This window comes from Notechis scutatus, chromosome 13 (genome assembly GCF_049901735.1).
Source record: "Notechis scutatus isolate UNSWTSFEM ecotype Mainland chromosome 13, rNotScu1.2, whole genome shotgun sequence".
Lineage (NCBI taxonomy): Eukaryota > Metazoa > Chordata > Lepidosauria > Squamata > Elapidae > Notechis > Notechis scutatus.
The window spans coordinates 3,113,834-3,137,329 of NC_142021.1; the positions used below are offsets into that span (position 1 = coordinate 3,113,834).

Below are 23,496 nucleotides of genomic sequence, written 5' to 3' on the forward strand. Positions count from 1 at the left end.
ATGTACTTTCGCTTCCAGACTCTTGCACTGCTCTTCCAGATTGTCTTCCTTCCCTCCACCCTTTATTTTTTATTGCAACTGCTCAAATAGGCATAGGAATGTTTTTATGAGTTGACAGACAGGTAGTCCTCACCTTATAACCACAATGGAGGCCCAGAATTCAGGTTGCCAGGTGAGGAGTCTGCTGTTGGTGAAGCGAATCGCTGCAATTGTTAGATTAGCAACATGGTTCTAAAGTGAATCGGGTTTCCCCCTCCCCCCACCCCGACTTAGCTTGTCAGAAGATCACAAAAGATGATCATGTGATTTCTCTGGGACACTGCGGCGGTCATAAATGTGAGTCAGTTGTCAGGCATCCAGCTGACTTAACAGAAAAGGAAGCCCCCTCCCCAAATAAAGAGGGTTTTTTTTCCAAAGCACCAGGGGAGGCGAGTCAAGAAACAACGGATGGAAACTAACCAAGGAGAGAAGCAACCTGGAATTAAGGAGCAACTTCCTAACAGGGAGGACAATTAACCAGTGGGACTGCTTGCCACCAGAAGCTGTAGGTGCTTCATCCCTGGAGGTTTTCAAGAAGAGACAGGGCAGTCATTGGTCTGCAATGGTGTAGAGCTTCCTGTCTGAGCAAGAGGGTTGGACTAGAAGACCTCCAAGGTCCCTTCCAACCTTGTTCCTCTCCAAAGCACCAGAGGGCAGGACAAGAAATAATGGTTGGGAATTTATCAAGGAGAGAAGCAACTTGGAATTAAGGAGAAACTTCCGATCAATTAATTGGGAGGAAGGGAGGACAATTAATTAATCAGTGGCACAGAAGTTGTCTCAGGAAGTTGTGAGTGCTCCATCACTGGATTTCTTTCTTTCTTTCCTTCCTTCCTTCCTTCCTTCCTTCCTTCCTTCCTTCCTTCCTTCCTTCCTTCCTTCCTTCCTTCTTCCTTCCTTCCTTCCTTCCCTCACCCCACTCTTTAGCACTGACAATATTACCTAGTTGGGTGATGAAATGCCTTCCAGCAAACAACCAAGTTCAAAGAGCACCCAGGACTCCTCAGTCCTCCCTCTCCTCTCTCCCCCTCCCTCCTGTCCTTCCTTCCTCACCCCACTCCCTTTAGCACTGATGATGTTACCTACTTGGGTGACGAAACGCCTGCAAGAAAACCACCACGCTCAGAGAGCAACCAAGGACACCCCCCGACTCCCCCAGTTCAACCCTGAGCTACGCGTATCCTCCTTTACTGGTTCAAAATATTTAATAGGCAAGGACTTCAAAACGAGCCCTTTGCTCCGTTTTAATTCCCTTCAAGAGATGGGGGGAAGGATGGCAGCTGCTCGGCTGTCTTCTCCGGCGCGGCTTCAAGCGGGACAAAAAGCTGAAATCCATCAGAGACGCAATCGGCTCCACATCCAAAAGAAATCCCCTTCGCTTGGGAAGCGTGGCCTAGTGGAACTCAACCATTGCTGCTGGTGCTGCTGCTGGGCTCAGCGATGGCTGAAGAAGCCTTGAGGGTAGTTGTATTTGAAGGGTTTCAACCGGCTGGGTCCCCTAGGGAAGAAGGGAGCTTTCAACAAGGAGGCTCACAGGACCCCGAGAATAAACACGCCGTATGGCCCTCGCGCACTACCGTCCGTCCCCCCCCCCCAATGTCTACCTCAGACTTAAGAAGTCAAGTTTGCAAAATGACCCAATTTCATCTTTGTAAGCCGCCCGGAGCCGCTTCTAAAACAAGATAGGGCAGCCTACGAGTCAAATAAATATATAAAAAACGTGATATCCCCCCACTGACCGAAGACCCACTTGTCCCTCTCTCTTGAGTTACCCCTTAATTCTTTCCAGTTATCTTGAGTTGAACCGTCCTGCAGCGAGATAGCCGGGGCGAGTCGCCCCGTTTCCCTTCTGCCGGATCTCCATGGCTTCGAGCCACCTTACCTGGCCAAGCGCAGGCACATCTTCTCCTGGGGGAATTCCTTGGGCCCCTCCACGCTGTTGTCGTGCGTCTCGGTCTCCAGGTACACATCCAGGACGACGCAGAGGCGTTGCAACTGGTTGGTGAGGAGTTGGTAGCCTGGCTTGGGGCCGCTGAGTTCCTTGTAACAGACGTTGACCTCACTCTCCATGGCCTAAAAAGCAAAAGGGGGGCAGAGGAGAAGCTGGGGAAAAAAAATAAACCTTTGACCTTCCAGATCTGTGTTTCTCAACCTAAGGAACTTTTGTGTGTGGACTTCAACTCCCAGAATCCCTCAGCCCCATTCCCGTGTCTCGGACCTACCCGAATGTTGTCATCGTTCATGTTGGTTTTCTCCCCTTTCCAGTTCAAGCACAGGCTGAAGACGGGCGGGATGGAGGAATATCCGGGGTTCAACACCACGGCGGCCTGGAGTTTGGCTGCGGCCGAGATGGAAGCAAGAATGTCAACTCACAAAATATTTCTGTGATCTTTTTTAGAGTTGCCAACGGAAAGGGAGAGGGGGAGCAGTGCGTCAGCTTGGAAACAGAAAAGTGCATTCCATACATAGTTTTTCAAAGATAATAACAAGGTGACTGAAGTTTCTGCCCCGCAAAATTCTAATTGGAGAACATGATTGATGACTCTGGGCTACGGATGTGTCCCGTTGGAGAATATGAATCATGATACATCCAGGCGGGTGGGGGAAAACCAGGGTCTACGGTGACAATGAATGTATCTCAGAGTCGGCTGCACCCAGGCAATGCCGACATGTTTACTCCTAATAAATCCTTTTGCAGTTTTGGGAGTTTGGCTTGAGACTCATGATTTAATTGCGGGATAACTGCCAGAATCCTGGCAAAGGAAGCAGTTTAGCACGGACACCTTTTTGACACACAACCACACTTTCCAGCAGAAACAAACGAACATCTCCTACTCCAGGGGTCCCCAAACTTGGCAACTTTAAGACTTGTGGACTTCAACTCCCAGAATACTCCAGCCTTCTGGAGTTGGAAGTCCACAAGTCTTAAAGTTGCCAAGTTTGAAGATCTCTGTCCTATCCCAAAGCTCAAAGGAGACCCTGCTGGTGCCGTCACTGAAGTGGTCGAGAATGAAATTTGGGGGCTGCAAATCTGGGAGGGGGGGTGTTTGAGGTTGCTAAGGCAGGTCGTTCTCTCCCAACTGTCCAGCAACTCTATAAAATACGCTCAGGATCTCAGCTCGGCCCCCTCTTAAAGAGAACTGGCAAATGGGCCGTTGGGTTTCTAAACGAAGTACCGGTGGACCTCAACGTCCAACCACAGCGGAGCCCAAAATGGATGTTGTTCAATGAGCATTCATGGAGTTTTGCCCCCATTTTTTACGACGTTTCTCGTCTCCATTGTTCAGTGAATCCCTGCAGGTGATAGGTCAGTAACCCGGTTGTTAAGCGAATCTGGCTTACGATCAGGGTCTCCAGAGGATCACCACGTGTCTTGCCTTGCTGCTTTCCTCCCCCGTAACAACCATCTAGGCATCTTCTCAACCGCTCCGTGATGGCGGTGGGGAGAGGAACCCACAGGAGGAAAAAGACCCAAGCTCACCGGTGCCTCTTTCAATCAGGGCCAAGTAGTAGAGATGGGTATCTTCAGCCAAACCGGACTCCGCCACATCTTTGGTGTAAGGCAGCTCCTAGAGGGAGGAAAGGCAGGAATGCTTTCAGACTCACAAAAGTGAGGCATCATACTTTGATTTGTGATTTCAGGAGAAATTCTTTTATTTTATTATGGGGAATGAGATAAATAGACAATTGGAAAACAATGGACAAAGGATAGAAATATAATGATTTAAATTAAGTTAATAAACAAAATAGAATTAAGAAGAGTGGAAAGCGGGGAGAAGTTATAAAGAAGACACAGAATGGTAATTAAGATAGGTAATGGCATATAAGATGAATATGAATTTAATTGAAGTCCATACAAAGAGAGGTAATCCGGGGCCAAGCTACTTTTTTGAAAAAGAAGTTTTAGTTTATGTGTTTTGTGTGTGTATGTCTACGTGAGATTCAATAAAACCTTGGAGGAAAGCGGGAGGAAAATAATTGCAAACAAGACAGAGGGAAATATGAATAGGATGATTAAATTTAAAGAGAAGAAATGAGAGTGTTAAAAGATATTTAAGTAGAAATGGGATATATTAAAATTACACTGTATAAAAATATTGTATTATCTGCCTTGTAAAAATTTATAAGGGAAAGAGGTTTAATGTTTACAAGGTTTATGTTTTGTTTGTCTTTAAAAACTAATAAAATTTGTTTAAAAAAAAAAAAAGTGAGGGCGCCACCGTTGTTTCCCCTGAAAATAAGCTGCACTTGTCTATTTTTCCACCCAAGGAAAGGCTCCTTCGACGGGAGGCTGCTTACCAAGTAATCTTCGTACGTGATGGACGTCCACTTCACCAAGTGGGACACGATCTTGACGGGGAAGAGGTGCTGAGATTCAGGGGAGACGGGCAGAATGCCGTGCTCTGGAGACGGCAAAGAAAGGAGATAAGGGATCTTCCCTTGAAGGCATTTCTTGCAAAAGGCCAAATAGAAGCTTTCTTCTTTGGTCTCCGGGGACCATCATGTTCTTCTTCTAACACCAAGAGTCTCCAAGCTTTAAGACTTGTGGACTTCAACTCCCAGAATTCCAGGGCCTGTCATCCTGCATTGTGTAGGACAAGGACCTCCCAACCTTGGTAACTCTTAAGACTTGTGGACTTCAACTCCCAGAATTCCAGGGCCTGTCATCCTGCATTGTGTAGGACAAGGATCTCCCAACCTTGGTAACTCCTAAGGGTTATGGACTTCAACTCCCAGAATTCCAGGGCCTGTCATCCTGCATTGTGTAGGACAAGGACCTCCCAACCTTGGTAACTCTTAAGACTTGTGGACTTCAACTCCCAGAATTCCAGGGCCTGTCATCCTGCATTGTGTAGGACAAGGATCTCCCAACCTTGGTAACTCTTAAGACTTGTGGACTTCAACTCCCAGAATTCCAGGGCCTGTCATCCTGCATTGTGTAGGACAAGGACCTCCCAACCTTGGTAACTCTTAAGACTTGTGGACTTCAACTCCCAGAATTCCAGGGCCTGTCATCCTGCATTGTGTAGGACAAGGATCTCCCAACCTTGGTAACTCCTAAGGGTTATGGACTTCAACTCCCAGAATTCCACGGCCAAACATGGCTGACTGAGGAAGTTGACTGGGAGTTGGAAGTCCACAAATCTTAATGTTGCCAAGGTTGGGAGACCCCTGTCCCACAACAATGCAGGAGAAAGCTCTGGCGAGGCAACTCATGTCAGATTAGCCCACGGCTCACATTTTTCAGCAACTGGGGGGAAAGTTAAGAAGAAGTGCCAGCAAAGATAATTGGGGTATTGAACTGAGGTGGACCCAGTTAATGGACAGAGAACTATAAAACAAGAGAAAGAATCTCATTTTCATATAGATCAGAGGTCTCCAAACTCGGCAACTTTTAAGACTTCTGGACTTCTGAATTCTGGGAGTTGCCCAGAATTCCTCAGCCAGCCTCCCAGAGAACTCTGGGAGTTGAAGTCCACAAGTTTAAAAGTTGCCAAGTTTTGGAGAGCCATGCTTTATTTGAATGATTCCTCTTATTGGGCTGGAGGGGACCTTAGAGGTCTTCTAATCCAACCCCTTACCCAAGGTAGGAGCCCTTATTGCATCCTGGACAAATGGCTATGCAAACGTCCTGTATCTGAAGCATCCAATTGCGGCAACTTTTAAGACTTGTGGACTTCAAGCCAGTCAGCCAGTCACGGTAGCCGGTTGGGGAATTCTGGCAGTTGAAGTCGACAGGTTATTTAAAAAGTTGCCATGGTTGGACGCCCCTCTCTCAGGAACAGTCTTTTAAGTGGAGGAAATCCAGTTCGAAAACAAAGTACATACAAACTGTAACTAAAAGTCCACACAAACCACGTGGCACTAATTAACTTGACAGGGCAGGAGAAAGAATTGCAGACTTGAAAGGCCAGCAAAACACACACTGTTGGGAAGATGCCAGGAACACAGACAAGCCTCGACGATACTAGATCATTCATGATTTGCTCCCAACAAATTGCCATGTGCAACTTCCCTTTTTAAATACTGTGTTCCCAGCTGCAGCTAATGAAGGGAATCAGGGCCCTTTCCTCCCCCGTAAGCCACGCAACTCACGCTGCTCCCTTCTCCGTTCCTCCCTGCGTGCCCTAGGATGAAAAGCGGGTGGGCCTGGGTCTTCCTCCGAATTCCCTCTCCCTTGCTCTACCTCGCCCCTGCTCTGCCCAGCCAGACTGTGCCCTTCCCCAATTTCTTCCGCAGCCAACAGAGCCACACTCCCACTTCCTGTCAGCTGCTCAGCCTCCCCCTCCGAATCAGATTCCAATAGAGGCACGACAGGAGGGTCGCAACAACTCACCAAGAGAAGCGTATTGCTTGTGAAGGGCCAGACGCGACTCCAACCTGGTTTTGAGCAGTTTCATGGTCCTCTCCATGTGACTAGCACTCAGCGAGTTATCGGCAACCACAGGATTCTGTCAACAAGACAAAACACCCTTACAGGCGGTTTAGCAACGGTCCTCTTGTTTAGTGACTGTGAGTGTGTCAGCAAAGCGAAGGAAAGATGAAGTTAAGATCATAAGCCTTGTTCTGTCCCCCTTTTTACAACTTTCCTGCCCCCCCCACTGTTAAGTGAATTACTGCAGTTGTGAAGTGAAGAGCTTGGTGGTTAAGTGAACCTGGCTTCCCCATCGGCTTTGATTGTCAGAAGGTTTCAAAAATTTTATCATGTGACCCTGGGAACCCACAACCAACCTAAAGATGAACCACTTGCCAAGCTTCTGAATTTGAATCACGCCACCACTCTGGCATGCACATACGCACCCATTGCACCCATACGTGGGGGGATTAAAAAGGAGGCCACCGAAGTTTGGAAATGAGCTTTGGGGGGCTTCTGCGCTCACCTACCTGGGGTTGGTCCTTCGGGAAGTGCAAGCCTCCCAACTTTTGCACCCACACATATGGGTGGCCCAGTTCGGGCACGTAGTCGTTCAGGGTCAGGATGCTGGAAAGAGAAGAAGGGATGAGGACGGTCAACAAATAGAAGGCTAAATTTGGCACGTATGTTCCTCTTGCCTTCTAGGGGCTCGCTGAGAAAGGATTTTTTGAAATGACCATCAGAGCATTTAGTATTTCCTATATTGTTATTATTAACACGCTCCGATGCTAAGGAGTTCTACTCCCCCTCCCCACCTGAAAAGAAATCTCTTCCAAAGGCAAAACACAAGCAGGAGAGGAGTTTCAGTTTCACAGCACCAAGCAGCTTTAGTACAGGACAGCTGAGCTAAGCCACGCCCAGGCTCCTTGCTGTCTCCTCCTTGCTCACAAAGCAAATACTGTATCAGTTTCCAAACAGCCCTCAACTCCCTCACGCACTGGCAGGACGCTAGCCGGATAAATATCGATGGAGGCTGGTAGGCAGAGGCAGAATTGTTTCCACTTATTTTTCTCCCCCAAAAGTAAGCTCAATCACATAGTTTCATAGTGAAGCACAGGTATAGAACTTTTACACACACACACACACACACACTCTTTAAAAAGCGAAGATATGCCACCCATTTAAAGAGAGCGAGCTTCCATCCCATTGTTGTAGCCATCTTGGTGGTGATTTTGCCTATGAAGGTAGTCTTTGGCTGACAACTGCCAACATTTCTGTCGCTAAGCCAGATAGAGGTTAAGGAGAGTTTTGTTCCATTTTATGACCTCTCCTGCCACCGTGGTTAAAGCGTATCGCTTCGGTTCTTAAGTGAATCGGGCTGCCCTGTTGACTTGGCTTGCCAAGAACATCTCAAAAAGGGGTTTTGCACGAACCCCGGGACATTTGCAACCATATTAAGTATGAGCCAAGCCTCTGAATTGTGACTGTGCGACTTGTGGCCATGGTTGTCGCTCTTTAAAAAAAAAAACACATGGTCCTACGGCACTTTTTTTTTTTCAGTGCCATCATGAACTGGGAACAGTCAGATAACAGATAATCAGAGTTGGAAGGGACCTTATAGGTCATCTAGTCCAGGGGTCGACAACCTTTTGGACCTCAGGGACCACCAAACTCATAATTTTAAACTCCAGGGACCACTAACCAGTTCTGTGGGCGTGGCCTAATTTGTGGTGGTCATGTGACTGGCTGGGCATGGCTTGTATGTAAATATTATAAATATTTATACAGATATTGAACTTTTTATAAAGACTTCTAACCCAAAACTGGATGCAGTACTCTAGGTGTACTTACTAAGGCTTTATAGAGTGGTATTAGTACCTCCCTTGATCTTGACTGTGTCCCTCTGTTAACGAAACTCTGTTAATGCAGTCGCTAAACAAACGGTGGTAAAATCCCTCCCTCCTGGCTTACCCCACTTTGTCAAACTGGAACTGGTTGGCAGGGTTTGGGGTCCTCTTTCCGTGATCCCCAGGATAAAGGCAGCTCAGAAGAGAATCGGGGCACAGCAGATCCCTAGGGGGGAAAAAAATCCAAGAAAGAGGAAGAAAAGGGATAAGCAAGTATCAGGACCTTCTGCAGCTGCCCTTCAGTCCAAATCCTGCTCCATCGTGCGCTTTTTGTGGTCTCTTCAAACTGGAAACATCCCTGAGACACCAGCAGAGTTTCACAGCCCAAATCCGAACACAACTGTATTGTGTTCTGACCTAGGCGTCCCCCAACAGCACTCATGATAACCCGGGGCGTGGCACAAAGGCAACCCAGTCAGATAATAAGTAGGAGCCCCTTGATTAGCTCCAACTTTGCCCCCCCAGTGTCCTGGTTACCTTCTGGGCTGGAGAAAAAACTCTCCCAGGAACAACAGCCTTGGGCTGCAGAGAATCAAGTCCAAAACATGAGCAACACAAACTGTAACTTAAACTCCAAACAAGCCAAACTGAAGTAATTAGTTTGGCAGGGCAGGGGCAGGGCTTCTGGGCTTCTCAGTGCAGATAAGTCACGACTTACCACCGCAGTTGAGCCCAAATTTCATGTTGCTAAGTGAGACATCTGTTACTGGCTGGGGAATTCTGGGCATTGAAGTCCACCAATCTTAAAAAAAGTTGCCAAGGTTGGAGAGAGCCCTGTGTTAGGGGCACTAAAAAATGGTGAGAAAACTTTGGGCGTTTAACAGCTATCCTGCTATCTCCTCACTTCTGGTATTCCAGCCAATTTGAGTTCCTCAGCCGATCCCAAGCAACTACTTACCCAGCGCTGATGGGCACGGTCATCTCCGTAGCTGCTGTCATCTTGGTCTTGACGGTTAAGACGTTGAGGTTCATCAAGTAGTAAAAGGTCAAGAGCAGCAAACTGCCATCTGCAAGGACACAGCTAGGGTCATACTTCCGAGGACAGAAAGGGTGTGTGTATGTGTGTGTTTCAGTTCTCCAGACTGGAGTCCCAGCACACATTCTCATTGCTAAAGGAAGAGACTCCAGGAAGGAAAATGTCAGCCCTTTGAGTTGGCTGAGGAATTCTGGGAATTGAAGTCCACAAGTCTTACAGTTGCCAAGTTTGGAGACCGCCGATCTCCACTACTGCAATATGTGGTCATCATTGTACTGTCGGGATTAGAGTATGAAAGCCGAGGAAATGGTCAAACAAATGGAGTGGAAGTAAGTGCATGCTTTCTAATATTAAGGGCCCTGTGGGAATGGTCAAAACAAATGAAGATGGTAGCCATGATGGAACAATCTAAATTCCCAAAGTCCATTGCAGCTGCCAACTTGACATTGTTAGCCATACTCTGTTGGGCCTTGATGATGAATGCTGCTTTTATTACTGGAGTGGTTTGGTATGTATTGTTATTCCAATTTTGCGAAGTCCTTGAGTTGTCTAGAAATCCAGTAACTCAATGCAACTCAACTCAACCCAATTATTCAATTCAAGTCAACCCAACCCAACTTAACTCAACTCAACCTAACCCAACCCAACAAGTCAACTTCTCAACTCAACCCAACTTAACTCAACTCAACACTTCTCAATCTAACCCAGCACAACTCAACAACTCAACTTCTCAATTTAACTCAACTTCTCAAGTTAATCTAATCCAACCCAACGTAACTCAGCTCAACCCAATTTAACTCAGCTCAACTTCTCAACTCAACCCAACCCAACTCAACTCAACTCCCAGATTGGAATCACAAAGTGGCAATAAAACCCCCACAAATTCCTTTGATTTTCCTACCTTTACACTTCAGGTTGATGGTGACAGACAGAGGGTGCCTCTTCAACATCTCTTTCCGTTTGTCATCCAGCTGCACCCCCAAAGTTGGTCGCCGACGTTTCTGCAGTGGGGGAGGAAAACCAAAGTGTGATAATTCCACACAGCAGAGGTGCTGTAGCGCATCCTGCGCAGAGTTTGGGGTTTGGACTAGACAATCTCTAAGATTCCTTCCAGCGATATCCATCTATGATTTATTGGCTTCCACGGTTATTGGGAAGGGACACCCCCAAATAGGAAAAAGGGATCTGTTAAGAGGCTCAGGCAGGAGGGATTGGCAACCCTTCTGTTCTCAGCTGTGGCCCTCAACCATCTCCAGTCCTCACCGTAGTCTGCTCCTCCTCCACGTCGGAATCGCTCTCATCATCTGGGAATACAAACAAAAAACAAAAAAAAATCAAGCAAACATTAGAAGAGAAAAACATGGCAGCTTCAAACTATCAAAAGCCTGCGTGGTTTGCCACTCATCCTGCAGGAAAGAAGTTTCATGAGAGAGACAGCAAGGTGGAAAAACCTACAAACTCTTACAGCAGCGTGCGGTGTTTGGATCAAAAGTGAGCAGAGCAATAAAGCAATAATTGTCAGGATTCCAGCAACCACCCTAATTAAATCATGATTCTCGAGCCAAACGTCAAAAAACTCCTTCAAAGGATTCATTAGAAGCGACAGGCTGGCACTGCCCTGTATGAAGCCAACTCTGGCATACGTCATTTACAATCACCTGTGACCCTGTTCCCCCCCCCCCGGCCTGGGTGGTGTCATAAATCAGATTTTCCAATTGACCACCTTCATGAGCTGGGTGTCATCGTTCACGTTCTCCAATTAAATATATTCCTGGGCAAAAACTCTGGTGGTTTAGCTACAATCTTTTAAAGAGAAGAGTTGGAATGTACTTTCGCTTCCAAACTGCTGCACTGATCTTCCAGATTTCCTTCCTCCCCTCCCCCTCTTTTTTTAACGGCAACTACTAAAACAGGCATAGGCATGTTTTATGAGTTGACAATAATGCCTTGGTAAAGCCGCACTTGGAATACTGCATCCAGATGTTGAGACTCTGGAAAGAATGCAGAGAAGAGCAACCAAGAGGATTACGGGACTGGAGGCTAAAACATAGGAAGAACGGTTGCTGGAACTGGGGATGTTTAGTTTAATGAAGAGAAGGACTAGGGGTGACACGATAGCTGTCTTCCATATCTTAGGGGCTGCCACAAAGAAGAAGGAGTCAAGCTATTCTCCAACGAATGGTTGTAAATTGAGGACAAGCTGTAGTAACCAGTAGCCTCAAAACCAGCAATGCCAGTGCTCACCCTGGGAGTCTTCCGGAGGTTTGCAAAGAGCTTTGGCTTCTTCTACGTTTCCTTCGATAGCCACAGCCAGCTTCTTATCTGTGGGCAAGAAAAACACCTTCGGTCCTCTTTCTTGCAAAGACCCTGAAGGTTTACCTAAGCGCATCCACCTTCTAAAAGAGGAAACCATATGGCCGCGAGTAGGTCTGTCTAGCCCAGGCTGTCAAATGTCTCATTGGGCCACTACAGCTTCCCCTAACGCTCCGTTTGCATTGGCAGTTGAAGATGCAATTCCAAAGAACGTTGGTCAATCTGTATTATTCAAATAATACAAATAAGATAAGATGACCTTTACTGTTGCCTGCTCTGAAAAGTGTACATATGCATAACACACATACAGACATGTTATCTATCCCAGGGGTCTCCAACGTTGGCCACTTTAAGCCTGGAGGACTTCAACCCCCAGAATTCCCCAGCCAGCAAAGCTGGCTGGGGAATTCTGGGAGTTGAAGTCCTCCAGGCTTAAAGTGGCCAACGTTGGAGACCCCTGATCTATCCTATCTATCTATCCATCCATCCATCCTCTCTCTCATTATCATCCATCCATCAGTTATCTATCTACAGTATATATCTAAATCTATCTAATCTGTCTATAATCTCTTTCTCTCCCATCTATCCATCCATCCACTCTCTCTCATCCACCCCCACACATCCATCATCTCTCTCTCTCATTATCATTCATCCATCCATCTACGTTATCTAAGGTATATATCTATCTATTCATCCATCCATCCTCATTATCATCCATCCATCCATCCACCTTATCTATCTACAGTATATATCTATATCTATCTAATCTGTCTATCATCTCTTTCTCTCTCCCATCTATCCATCCCTCTTATCATCTGTCTCTCTCCCATCCATCCATCCATCCAATCTCTCCCTCTCATCCACCCATCCACCCTTCCATCCATCATCTCTTTCTCATTATCATCCATCCATCTACATTATCTATCTATGATATATCTATCTATCTATCATCTATCTATCTATCTATCTATCTATCTATCTATCTATCTATCTATCATCTATCTATCTATCTATCTATCTATCTATCTATCTATCTATCTATCTATCTATCTATCTATCTATCCCACCATCTCTTTCTCTCTCCCATCTATCCATCCATCTTATCATCTGTCTCTCCCATCCATCCATCCATCCATCCATCCAATCTCTCTCAGCCAACTACCCATCTATCTATCCACCCATCTTTCTTATCTCTCCCATGATCCATCCATCCATCTTATAGTCCTACACACACACACACACACACACACACAGTGAGTGTCAGAGTCCTTGACTTACAACAATTCATTCAGTAACCAGGTAGCCCCATGTGGCTGGTAAATCACCCCATCTGAGCCCTAATCTAGCCAGGTGCACCCATCTAGCCTAGGAAAACTGGAGAAAAAAGGGAAGTCAACCAGGTAGGCCCGTATGGTGGGTACATCTCCATTTAAGCTTTGGCCTTCAGCCAGAGCTGCGAAGAGCGATCGGACTCTGCATTTCCTTCAGTTGGGGGGGGTAGGGGGGGGAGGAGAGGGACCTTCAAAGCGGGCCAACTCCGGGCTACTCACCGCAGGCCTGGCCGTAGGCGCTGGCTTGGACAAAGAGGACGTAGAGCGAGGGTGGAAGATGCCTGGCTATTTCGTATTGCTTGTGAACTTGGTCGAAAGGCATGGCGAAATATTCCTGGACAGGAAGAGAGGCCTGGGAGGAAACAGAAAGGGACAAGAAAAGTCAGCTTGCAGGGGTTATCAGCAGGCAGTGGTTGAAAAAAAGAAAAGGGAAGAGAGAGGCCATGATAGTGCAAATCAACTTTTTTTTTTTTTTACAGTCGCAGCCAGCATGGGGAATTCTGGGAGTTGAAGTTCACGGGTTGCCGACGTTGGACATCCCTGTACTAAACTGGAATGGCTCAGTTTGCTTTCAGGCCACAAGCTCAAAACAAACCAAGCCACCTTATGAGATAGGGATGCCCAATAACCCACCCAGAATTAACAGGGTAATATAAAGACCACCGGACCAAGGAAGGTACCTGCATGATGCTGTTAAGCCGAGGCTGGAGATTGCTCAGATATTCTTTCTTCACTTCTATCTCTTTGAGGATCTTCTCTTTGTTGGCTAAACTTTCTTCATACTTCTCTGCCAGCCTGTAGAAGAGGAGATAGATGATGATTGTTATAAAAATAATTATCATTGAGGGTCCCTTGATTTGCAGAAGGCTTGCGTTTTATGAAACCGAAAGCGTTAAAAGTATCAGAATAAACAGGCAGTATAGAAAGAAAGGATGGTTTGCATGAGAACAATTGTAATTTTTTTATTTATTTAAGGGGGGGGCGCTTGGTGCTCTCTGAGCTTGGTTGTTTTCTTGCAAAAGTTGCAATACCCAGCTAGGTATTACATAACATATATAACTTTTCAGTTACATTCCGCATGGTACTTTCCCCTTAAATTGCCTCCAATATGCTTTAATTTCAGAAAGAAAAATTAATCCGTTCACATTCATCGCAGAAACTGATATTGATCTCATCATAACCATTCTTATAGTTCATTTCAACTATATTCTGTGAGTCATGAAATATAATAAACACGTCATTGTTCCTCTCTTTTCACCTTATAGCCTTTTACAATAATCCTCATGCTTCATTTCAATTACATTCCATAGATTAACTAGTAAGTTTCTCATATTTTTCTTTCTTTCACCTTTATTCCTTTTATCTCTATATTTAATTTAATTGTTAACAAGCACTCCATTGACAAACAAGACCAGTTTCAATCTTGGAGTGGAATTTTCTCTCAACAACCATCTCCAGAATGACACCCCCCCACCCAATTAGGGGCACAATGTTCCAGAGGGTGGGAGCTCCTGCACAAAAGGGTCTTCTTCCTCATCGTTGAGGCTGGCCCTACTCACCGTTTGCGCTGCTCGAGTTCCCAGTCGAGGCGGGAGAGGGTCTGCTCATGAGGGTCGTTCAGCGTAATGTCCCATTTGCTGATTTCAGGAGGGGCGTCTTTGTAAAACTCCTCCACACTCACCAGCTCGATCTCCTCGTGTTTGGATCTGTGCCAAGGGAGAGAAAGGAGATGCCTGGCTTAAATATCTATCTATCTATCTATCTATCTATCTATCTATCTATCTATCTATCTATCTATCTATCTATCTATCTACATATCTATCTTCTCTATCTATCTTCTCTATCTATCTTCTCTATCTATCTATCTTATCTATCTATCTTATCTATCTATCTATCTATCTTCTACATATCTATCTTCTCTATCTATCTTCTCTATCTATCTTCTCTATCTATCTATCTTATCTATCTATCTTATCTATCTATCTATCTATCTATCTTCTACATATCTATCTTCTCTATCTATCTTCTCTATCTATCTTCTCTATCTATCTATCTTATCTATCTATCTTATCTATCTATCTATCTATCTATCTTCTACATATCTATCTTCTCTATCTATCTTATCTATCTATCTTATCTATCTTATCTATCTATCTATCTATCTATCTATCTATCTATCTATCTATCTATCTATCTATCATCTATCTATCTACATAACTATATTTAAGTATCATCTGTCTGCCTATCATCTATTCATGTCTGTCTGTCTGTCATCTATCTATCTATCTATCTATCTATCTATCTATCTATCTATCTATCTATCTATCTATCTATCTATCTATCTATCTATCTATCTATCTCTGTTTCGCTCCCCAGAGATAACAGGAAAGGGTTAAAACAGTGCTGCCCAACAATCTTGGGAAGTTTCTGATGTGTGGACTTCAACTCCCAGAATGCCCCAGCCAGCCATGAAAATGGCTGGCTGGGGCATTCTGGGAGTTGGAAGTCCACACATCAGAAACTTCCCAAGGTCGAGAGACACAGGGCTGCAAAAAGACACGTTTGCTTTTTTAGCAAACTTGCTTTGGAGGAAGTTTGAGTGCAGCAGCAAAAAGAAATGAAAATCCTTCCTTTCTCCTTTTCTTTTTTGTACTGAGCTGAACATTTACAAGTGTGATTAGACACACAAGGAATTTCTTTTTTTTTAAAAAAAAGTTTTGTTTTTATCACAAAAACAAGTAAAAACCATCTTTCAATTATACAGTGTGTCGTCTGGGTACCTATATCTTGTGCACGTAATAATATTTATATACATTTCTTATTGAGTTTACATTCATATTATATTCCAATCGACGTTATATATATTATATCATTATTACGAATTTGTTATGTCCCCCCACCGTCCGCTTACTTGAACTCCAAACATTTTGTGATCTCCTTCTGCAGATGCATCACTTCGTAGAGCAAATTTTGGAGCTGGAGGTGATACGCATCGACTTTCTGTTTCGCCTGTGTCCACAACAAAAACAAGAGGGTCTTTGTGTTATAATGTAGCTATTAGGTGATGGAAATTATAATTGTTTAATGGGATAATTTAGAAGTAGAATTTTTAATGGGATGTGAAAGGGAATCAACTATAAATACAAAAAAAATATAAAAAACTATAAATATAACTATAGACTTATAAACACAGCACAAAAAAATCACCCGTCGGTCTCTTTCTTCTTTGGAAGAGATTGCGAAGACCGGACTCCTCTCTAGAGCACTAAAAATCTCCACAGACTGTTCTGATCCTGGTCATTCATATTTTGAATTGTTACCATCAGGGAGATGTTATAGGTGTCTTAAAATGAGGACTAATAGACTGAGAAACAGTTTCTTTTCCAAGGCAATAATTGTCTTGAATCAAATAGCACACTTGTGATTTAGTCCTGTGTATAAAGTGGCATTTTTAAGCTTTCTAACTTAATATATGTTTTAAATAGGTTTTAGACTAAGTTTTAAATTATTACTATTATTACTTTAATTATTTTAATTTTTAAATACTCTGTAGTGTGACTGTGATGTGGTGTTTGGGGCACTGTGCTGGAGTAGCTTTCAAATTTCATTGTATTTTGAATTCAATGACAATAAAGGTATTCTATTCTATTCTATTCTATTCTATTCTATTCTATTCTATTCTATTCTATTCTATTCTATAAGATATGAAGGTGACACACTTTAATTGGCAACTATAGGGAAAATCTTGTTTTGTAATGTTTGAAATGTGGATATAGAGTGAAATTGTACACAGGACAGATAAAAGTATAAGTATTTTGAAAATATGAAAAGCTTGAAAAGGATATGTAATAGATTTAGATATGAATGAGAGAGTTATAAAATGAGCCTGACGGAAGTATTTGAGGGGGAAAATTAATAAAGGATATCTAAAGTAGTGATAAGATATGAAATTGAAGATGAAAGATGAATATGGAACTGAGATTATATCTGTATGGAGATGTGAAAACCTGGAACCAAGCTGTTCCACTAAAAAAAGATGTTTTTATTTTTCTTTGTTTTGTGAAAACCGAAATAAAATTGTTTAGAACAAAAAAAAAAAAGGAAACACGAGGGTCGAAGTTGCCACGTTAGAGAGTTGAGATCAGGCTTCCCCAATCTCTGAGGGTTCGTGGCCCAGAGAAGGGAGGGAGATGGGATGGGTTTGTGGGAGGGGCAGGGGCATGCGAGGGCGAGGCCACGAGCGCGTGGGATGATGCTGGAGCGAGCAGGGCCGTGTACGTGCACATATGCGTGTGAGCACCGTCGAGCTGCTCCGTGGCCAATAGGTTGCGCCCCAGTAGCAAGCTGCAGCCCGCAGGTTGCAAGCCCTCCCGCACCGTCCCGACGTGGTCCATTTATTCCACACTTCCCTGCATCTTCTCCCCTTTAGACTCGGCCGCACCTCGTGAGTCTGGTCCCTTCCCTTCTTCAGCCGAATGTGAGCCAAGCGGTTGAGCTTCTTCAGAGTCATGAAGTGGACGCAGCTCTGGATGCGTCGCTCTTCGATTTCCGCAGCCTGGAAAAAGAGAACGAGGCGTGAGTTTAAGGAATCCTGGGGCGTGGATTCGGAAGCTTGGGGCAGCGCAGGGATGAACGCGCTCCGTCGCACGTGGAGAGGGAGGCTGGTTAGAGGGGGGGGAGAAGGAGGGTATTCGCTATTTTTCCTCCCCCCCCGACTATCAGCTGTTCTGCTGTGCCAGGAGATTTAGTTTAGCTAGAAAGCAGGAAATTGTTACATCTCCTGCTTTCTAGGTAATCTAAAAGCAGAGCTGAACCTTCCTTAGGACCGAAGCTTCTATTTTTTCAGTGCAGACTCAGGTAGCAGATGGCAGAAAGGTAGATCTCTGAATGAATCTGTGGTTCTGCGAGCAACTCAATCTGCCTGTCTGCTTTGCCTGATTTTGGGTAAAAGTTGTTCTTTTTATTATAAAAAAAGCTCAATATTTACATAAATATTTATAATATTTACATAAAAGCCATGCCCATTCAGTCACATGACCACCAAGCCACGCCCAGTCAGTCACATGACCACCAAGCCACACCCAGAGAACCGGTTGTTAAGAAATTTGAATCCCACCCCGATTAAGGCTCAGTTGCGGTCGTACGTCGAAGACTACCTGTATTTCCCTGGGAAGGTTGGGGGGTGTTGTTTGATGACATGCGGTGACTTACGTTGTCCTTGTGGCCTTTGCTCTTCAGCTCCTGGATTTCTGCCATCAGCCTCTGAAGATCTTGGCAGGTCTGTTTGTAAAGTTCATAATCTCGGTTGGGGTCCCGCAGTTCCACCTCGGCCTCTTCGCTGTAATACCTGGTGTCCTATGGAGAGGAACGGAGGAGGAAGGGGAGGCAGGTGAACTTGGCACGTGGTTGTCGATTCAACCAAGCAGCCGCAGAGGAAAAATGCCTTGGTCTGTTCTTCCTGCATCGTCCTAGGAACAAAACCTCCACCTTCCAAGTGGGTGCTGCTGCTATAGGTTTAATCACCAGCTTTTAAGGTTGGTGTAAAACTCATAAAATATTTCTCTGGTCTTTTTAAGAGTTGCCAACAGAAAGGGAGAGGGGGAAAGAGCAGTGTGGGCAGCTTGGAAATCAAAAGTGCATTCCATACATAGTTTTTCAAAGATAGTTTCTAGGTGATGGAAGTTTTTACCGCACAAAATTCTAACTGGAGAGCATGATTGATGACTCCTGGCTATGGATGTGTCCCATTGGAGAATATGAATTACGATACACCCAGGGGGTGGGGGAACACCAGGGTCTAGGGTGACGATGAATTATGTGTCTGAGTCGGCTAACTGTCAGGGCTCCAGTAGTTACCCCCATTTTAGATCATGAGTTTCTAGCCGGATTTTCAAACGTAAAGATTTATTAGGAGTAAACATGCCTGCAATAAATTTGTTTTTTTCTGTTGTACAGATCACCTTCAAGAGGGGAGGGGAGCCGAATGTCAACTCATAAAATGTTTCTGTGGTCTTTTAGAATTACCAACAGAAAGGGAGGGGGAAGCCGTGGGCAGCTTGCATTCCATAAATGTTTCAAAGATAATTTCTAGGTGACCGAGGTTTCTGTCACGCAAAATTCTAATTGGAGAGCATGATTCATGACTCTTGGCTATGGATGTGCCGCATTGGAGAATATGAATTATGATTCACCCAGGGGGTGGGGGAAAACCAGGGTCAAGGGCGACAATGAATGATGTGTCTCAGAGTCGGCTACACCCAGGCAGGGCCGGCATGTCTACTCCTAATAAACCCTTCTAAAGTTTTGGAAGTTTGGCTCGAGAGTCATGATTTAATTGGGGTAATTGCCGGACCCCTGACAGTTGGATCCCTGGGTGGGCCCTCCTCCTTTGTCACGTACCTCCCCCCCCCCCACAGGTTTTGCAAAGAATCCTCCTGCACACTTTACCTGATCAATGTCCGATCTGCTCCGCTTGCCTTCCTGCGGCCCTCCATCCATGCGGATGACCTTCGGCTTCCGCTTCTTGCTGGATTCGGAGGACATTTCCTTCGGCTTTCCTGGGGAAAAGGAGATTGTCAGAAGCGGTGGGTGGGTGAAGCAGTAGAAAGCTGCCTTCTGCAATTGACAGGTGGCAAATGTGTCAATGCCACTGATGGTGTTCAAGTGGTGCTCCAGTTGTTTTGGGACTGTGCCCAAGGCGCCGATGACTATTGGTACTACCCTTGCTTGCCTTTGCCGTAGTCATTCTATTTCTATTTGTAGGTCTTTGTATTTTGTGATCTTGTCCAGTTCTTTCTCGTCTATTCTGCTGTCTCCAGGCACGGCCACATCCACTATCCAGACTTTTTTTGGTCTTTCTTATCGACCACAACTCTTAAGTCCGAGATGTTACGTGGGAAGTGCCTGTCTGTCTGGATTCTGAAGTCCCAGAGTAATTTAACTTCTTCATTTTCTATGACTTTTTCTATTTTAGGGTCCCACCAGTTCTTGCTTACAGGCAAATGATATTTCTTGCAGATCTTCCAATGCACCATTGTTGCTATTAGTATTATTGTTGTTTTGTTGTTGTTATTATCATTATACTTTAACCCCCCCTTGTTTGTTTCATACTTTTTATAGAAGTAAAAATCGTGGCTTTATATGCCTAAGGCGGGACTAGAACACCCAGTCTCCCAGTGATTGGTCCGAAGTCACCCAATTGGCTTTCTATGCCTAAGGCGCCTATGACTAGAACTCCCAGTCTCCCGGTGATTAGTCCGAAGTCATCCAATTGGCTTTCTATGCCTAAGGCGGGACTAGAACTCCCAGTCTGCCAGTGATTGGTCCGAAGTCACCCAATTGGCTTTCTATGCCTAAGGCAGGACTAGGACTCCCAGTCTCCCAGTGATTGGTCCGAAGTCACCCAATTGGCTTTCTATGCCTAAGGCGGGACTAGAACTCCCAGTCTGCCAGTGATTGGTCCGAAGTCACCCAATTGGCTTTCTATGCCTAAGGCAGGACTAGGACTCCCAGTCTCCCGGTGATTGGTCCGAAGTCACCCAATTGGCTTTCTATGCCTAAGGCGGGACTAGAACTCCCAGTCTCCCGGTGATTGGTCCGAAGTCACCCAATTGGCTTTCTATGCCTAAGGCGGGACTAGAACTCCCAGTCTGCCAGTGATTGGTCCGAAGTCACCCAATTGGCTTTCTATGCCTAAGGCGGGACTAGAACTCCCAGTCTGCCAGTGATTGGTCCGAAGTCACCCAATTGGCTTTCTATGCCTAAGGCGGGACTAGAACTCCCAGTCTCCCGGTGATTGGTCCGAAGTCACCCAATTGGCTTTCTATGCCTAAGGCGGGACTAGAACTCCCAGTCTGCCAGTGATTGGTCCGAAGTCACCCAATTGGCTTTCTATGCCTAAGGCGGGACTAGAACTCCCGGTCTCCCAGTGATTGGTCCGAAGTCACCCAATTGGCTTTCTATGCCTAAGGCGGGACTAGAACTCCCAGTCTGCCAGTGATTGGTCCGAAGTCACCCAATTGGCTTTCTATGCCTAAGGCGGGACTAGAACTCCCGGTCTCCTAGTCCAGCACCCCAAACTGGTTGTCTGCGAAACTGACAACTTGCTCGATTTCAGCGCGACACTTCGCCTTTCAGCGCTTCCCGCCGGTCAGGCTGACCCTCCTGGCGATGCTCCCCGCCTCCCCCGCCGGAAAACGCCCTCTGCACATGGTCAGAGGACCCCTCGCCCGCGGGCCAGCCGAGCCCAGCGCATCTCGAGGCGACTCTACCGGGCTCCAGCGGCCTCTCCAGCCCGAGAAGGCGGCCTCACCTCCAGCCGAAGCTCCCCCGACCACCGCAGCTCCCCCTCCGCCTCCGCCGCTCGTAGCCGCGAACAGAAAGGCCCACCCGGAAGTAGATTCCCCCAGTGGAGGGGGGGGGGAGAGAATTCCCGACAGGCGGCTCTCTTCCGCTCCTATTGGTAGGAAACGGGACCAGTGGGATTTCCGGACCAGCGGCTAGAGCGTCGCGTCGGCTCTCTTCTGCCCCTGGTGGTAGAAAACGGGAAACGGCGCTCCGCTGGTTGCTTGTGTGCAGCTGTTTGAGGATGGATGAACGGCTCTTTTATCTCTTTTACTATTTTTTTTTTACTTTTTTAATAGTAAATTTATTAATCTATTTAATCTATTTTTACGTTTTCGCTAACTAATTAATCTATTTTTACGTTTTCGCTACTTTTCATGCGAGGCAAGAGTTTTAAACACGCCTTGAATAAATTCTGATTTTTTTTTCAACCAGGTCTTCTGATCTTTGGTTTCTTGTCCAAACCCCCAAAACTTTAACCTTAGTCCAGGGGTCCCCAGACTTGACCATTTTAAGACTTGTGGACTTCAACTCTTAGAATTCTCCAGCCAGCATAGCTTGGAGTTTAGAGATCCCTGCCTTAGACTGTCTACTGTTGACCTCACCCCATTCCTAAGAGGTCTATAATAGAACAGAATAGAATACCTTTATTGTCATTGCATTCAAAATACAATGAAATTTGAAAGCTACTCCAGCACAGTGCCCCAAACGCCACATCACAATCACACTAGAGTATTTAAAAATTAAAATGATTAAAGTAATAATAATAATAATTTAAAACCTAGTCTAAAACCTATTTAAAACATATATTAAATTAGATAGTTTAAAAATGCCACTTTTTACATAGAATTAAATCACAAATGTACTGTTTGATTCAAGACAATTATTGCCTTGGAAAAGAAACTGTTTTTCAATCTATTAGTCCTCATTTTAAGACACCTATAACGTCTCCCTGATGGTAACAATTCAAAATATGAATGACCAGGATGATAACAGTCTGTGGAGATTTTTAGTGCTCTAGAGAGGAGTCTGGTCTTCGCAATCTCTTCCAAAGAAGAAAGAGAGCAACAATTTTTTTGTGCTGTGTTTATCACTCTCTGGAGCATCATCTTATCCACTACAGAGCATCCAGCATACCACACCGTTCTCCACTCCTCTACTCGTTGTAGAATACCTTATGCCACCAGACTTGAAATTCTAGAACTAGAAAACCTTGAATTACGCCGTCTTCGGTCTGATTTAAGCATGGTATATAAAATCATACATTGCAATGTCCTACCTGTCAATGAATACTTCAGCTTCAACCATAACAACACAAGAGCACACAATAGATACAAACTCAAAGTTAACCGCACCAAACTTGATTGCAGGAAATACGACTTCAGCAATAGAGTGGTCAATGTCTGGAATACTCTACCCGACTCTGTAGTTTCTTCCCCAAACCCCAAAAACTTTAACCTTAGACTGTCTACTATTGACCTCACCCCTTTCCTAAGAGGTCTGTAGGGGGCGTGCATAAGCGCACCAACGTGCCTACCGTCCCTGTCCTATTGTTTCTCTTCTTTTATTTTTCTTATATGTACCCATTTCATGTATTCACAACTATGTATACACTTATACTTATTATCTTGTAAACAATTGGCAAATCAAATAAATAAATAAATAAAATAAAAAATAAACAGTATGCCAAAATGCTCTCAATGGTAGAACGGTAAAAAGTAACCAGCAACTTCTCACCCAGACCATTCTTTTTCAGCAGGGGGCATGCATAAGCATACCAGCGTGCCTACCGTCCCTGTCCTAATGTCTCCCTTTTTTGGGTACCCATTTCATGTAATCATAACCATGTTCTAATTATATCTGTTATCTAATGCATGTTCGACAAAATAAAATAAATAAAATAAAATCTTCCCAATGTAAATGAACCTGTGCGACCCAGTGATAATCTCAAACCCAACGTTTAAGTTAGGTTGGGAAAAAGGGCGGAGAAGAGCAACTAAGAGGATTAAAGGCCTTGGAGACTAAAAACAAATGAAGAACCGGTTGCAGGATTTGGGTTTGGGCAGTCCAGAGAAAAGAAGGACTAGAGGGGACATGATAGCAGTTGTTGTGAACTAAAGAAATGTAATTAATAAAGATTCATTTGCATAGCAGGATCGTAATCCTGCACTTCCTATTGGCCCATATAATGGCAAGTTATGATTGGTTCATTCCGAGCAATCTGATTGGCTA

At 44.9% G+C, this 23,496-nt stretch overlaps 1 protein-coding gene across 2 annotated transcripts; it reads right to left on the minus strand.

Moving 5' to 3' along the window:
* Positions 1–1,225: 1,225 nt before the first annotated feature.
* On the minus strand, positions 1,226–21,317 carry THOC5 (THO complex subunit 5). 2 transcript variants are annotated; one of them, XM_087942667.1, is made up of 20 exons: positions 21,233–21,317; positions 19,369–19,478; positions 18,133–18,276; positions 17,363–17,476; positions 15,833–15,930; positions 14,481–14,627; positions 13,602–13,716; positions 13,141–13,273; positions 11,522–11,599; positions 10,541–10,581; positions 10,179–10,278; positions 9,200–9,308; positions 8,366–8,467; positions 6,925–7,021; positions 6,377–6,491; positions 4,339–4,442; positions 3,521–3,608; positions 2,262–2,377; positions 1,922–2,112; positions 1,226–1,537 (listed from the first exon to the last, which is right to left on the minus strand). In XM_087942667.1, the coding sequence occupies exons 2-20, from the start codon at positions 19,462–19,464 to the stop codon at positions 1,474–1,476; spliced, it is 2,052 nt and encodes a 683-aa protein (XP_087798793.1). In that variant the 5' UTR covers positions 19,465–19,478; positions 21,233–21,317; the 3' UTR covers positions 1,226–1,473. The 2 variants fall into 2 exon arrangements, with proteins under 2 accessions (XP_087798793.1, XP_087798792.1); XM_087942666.1 differs by having other exon boundaries at positions 21,192–21,317.
* Positions 21,318–23,496: the final 2,179 nt, after the last annotated feature.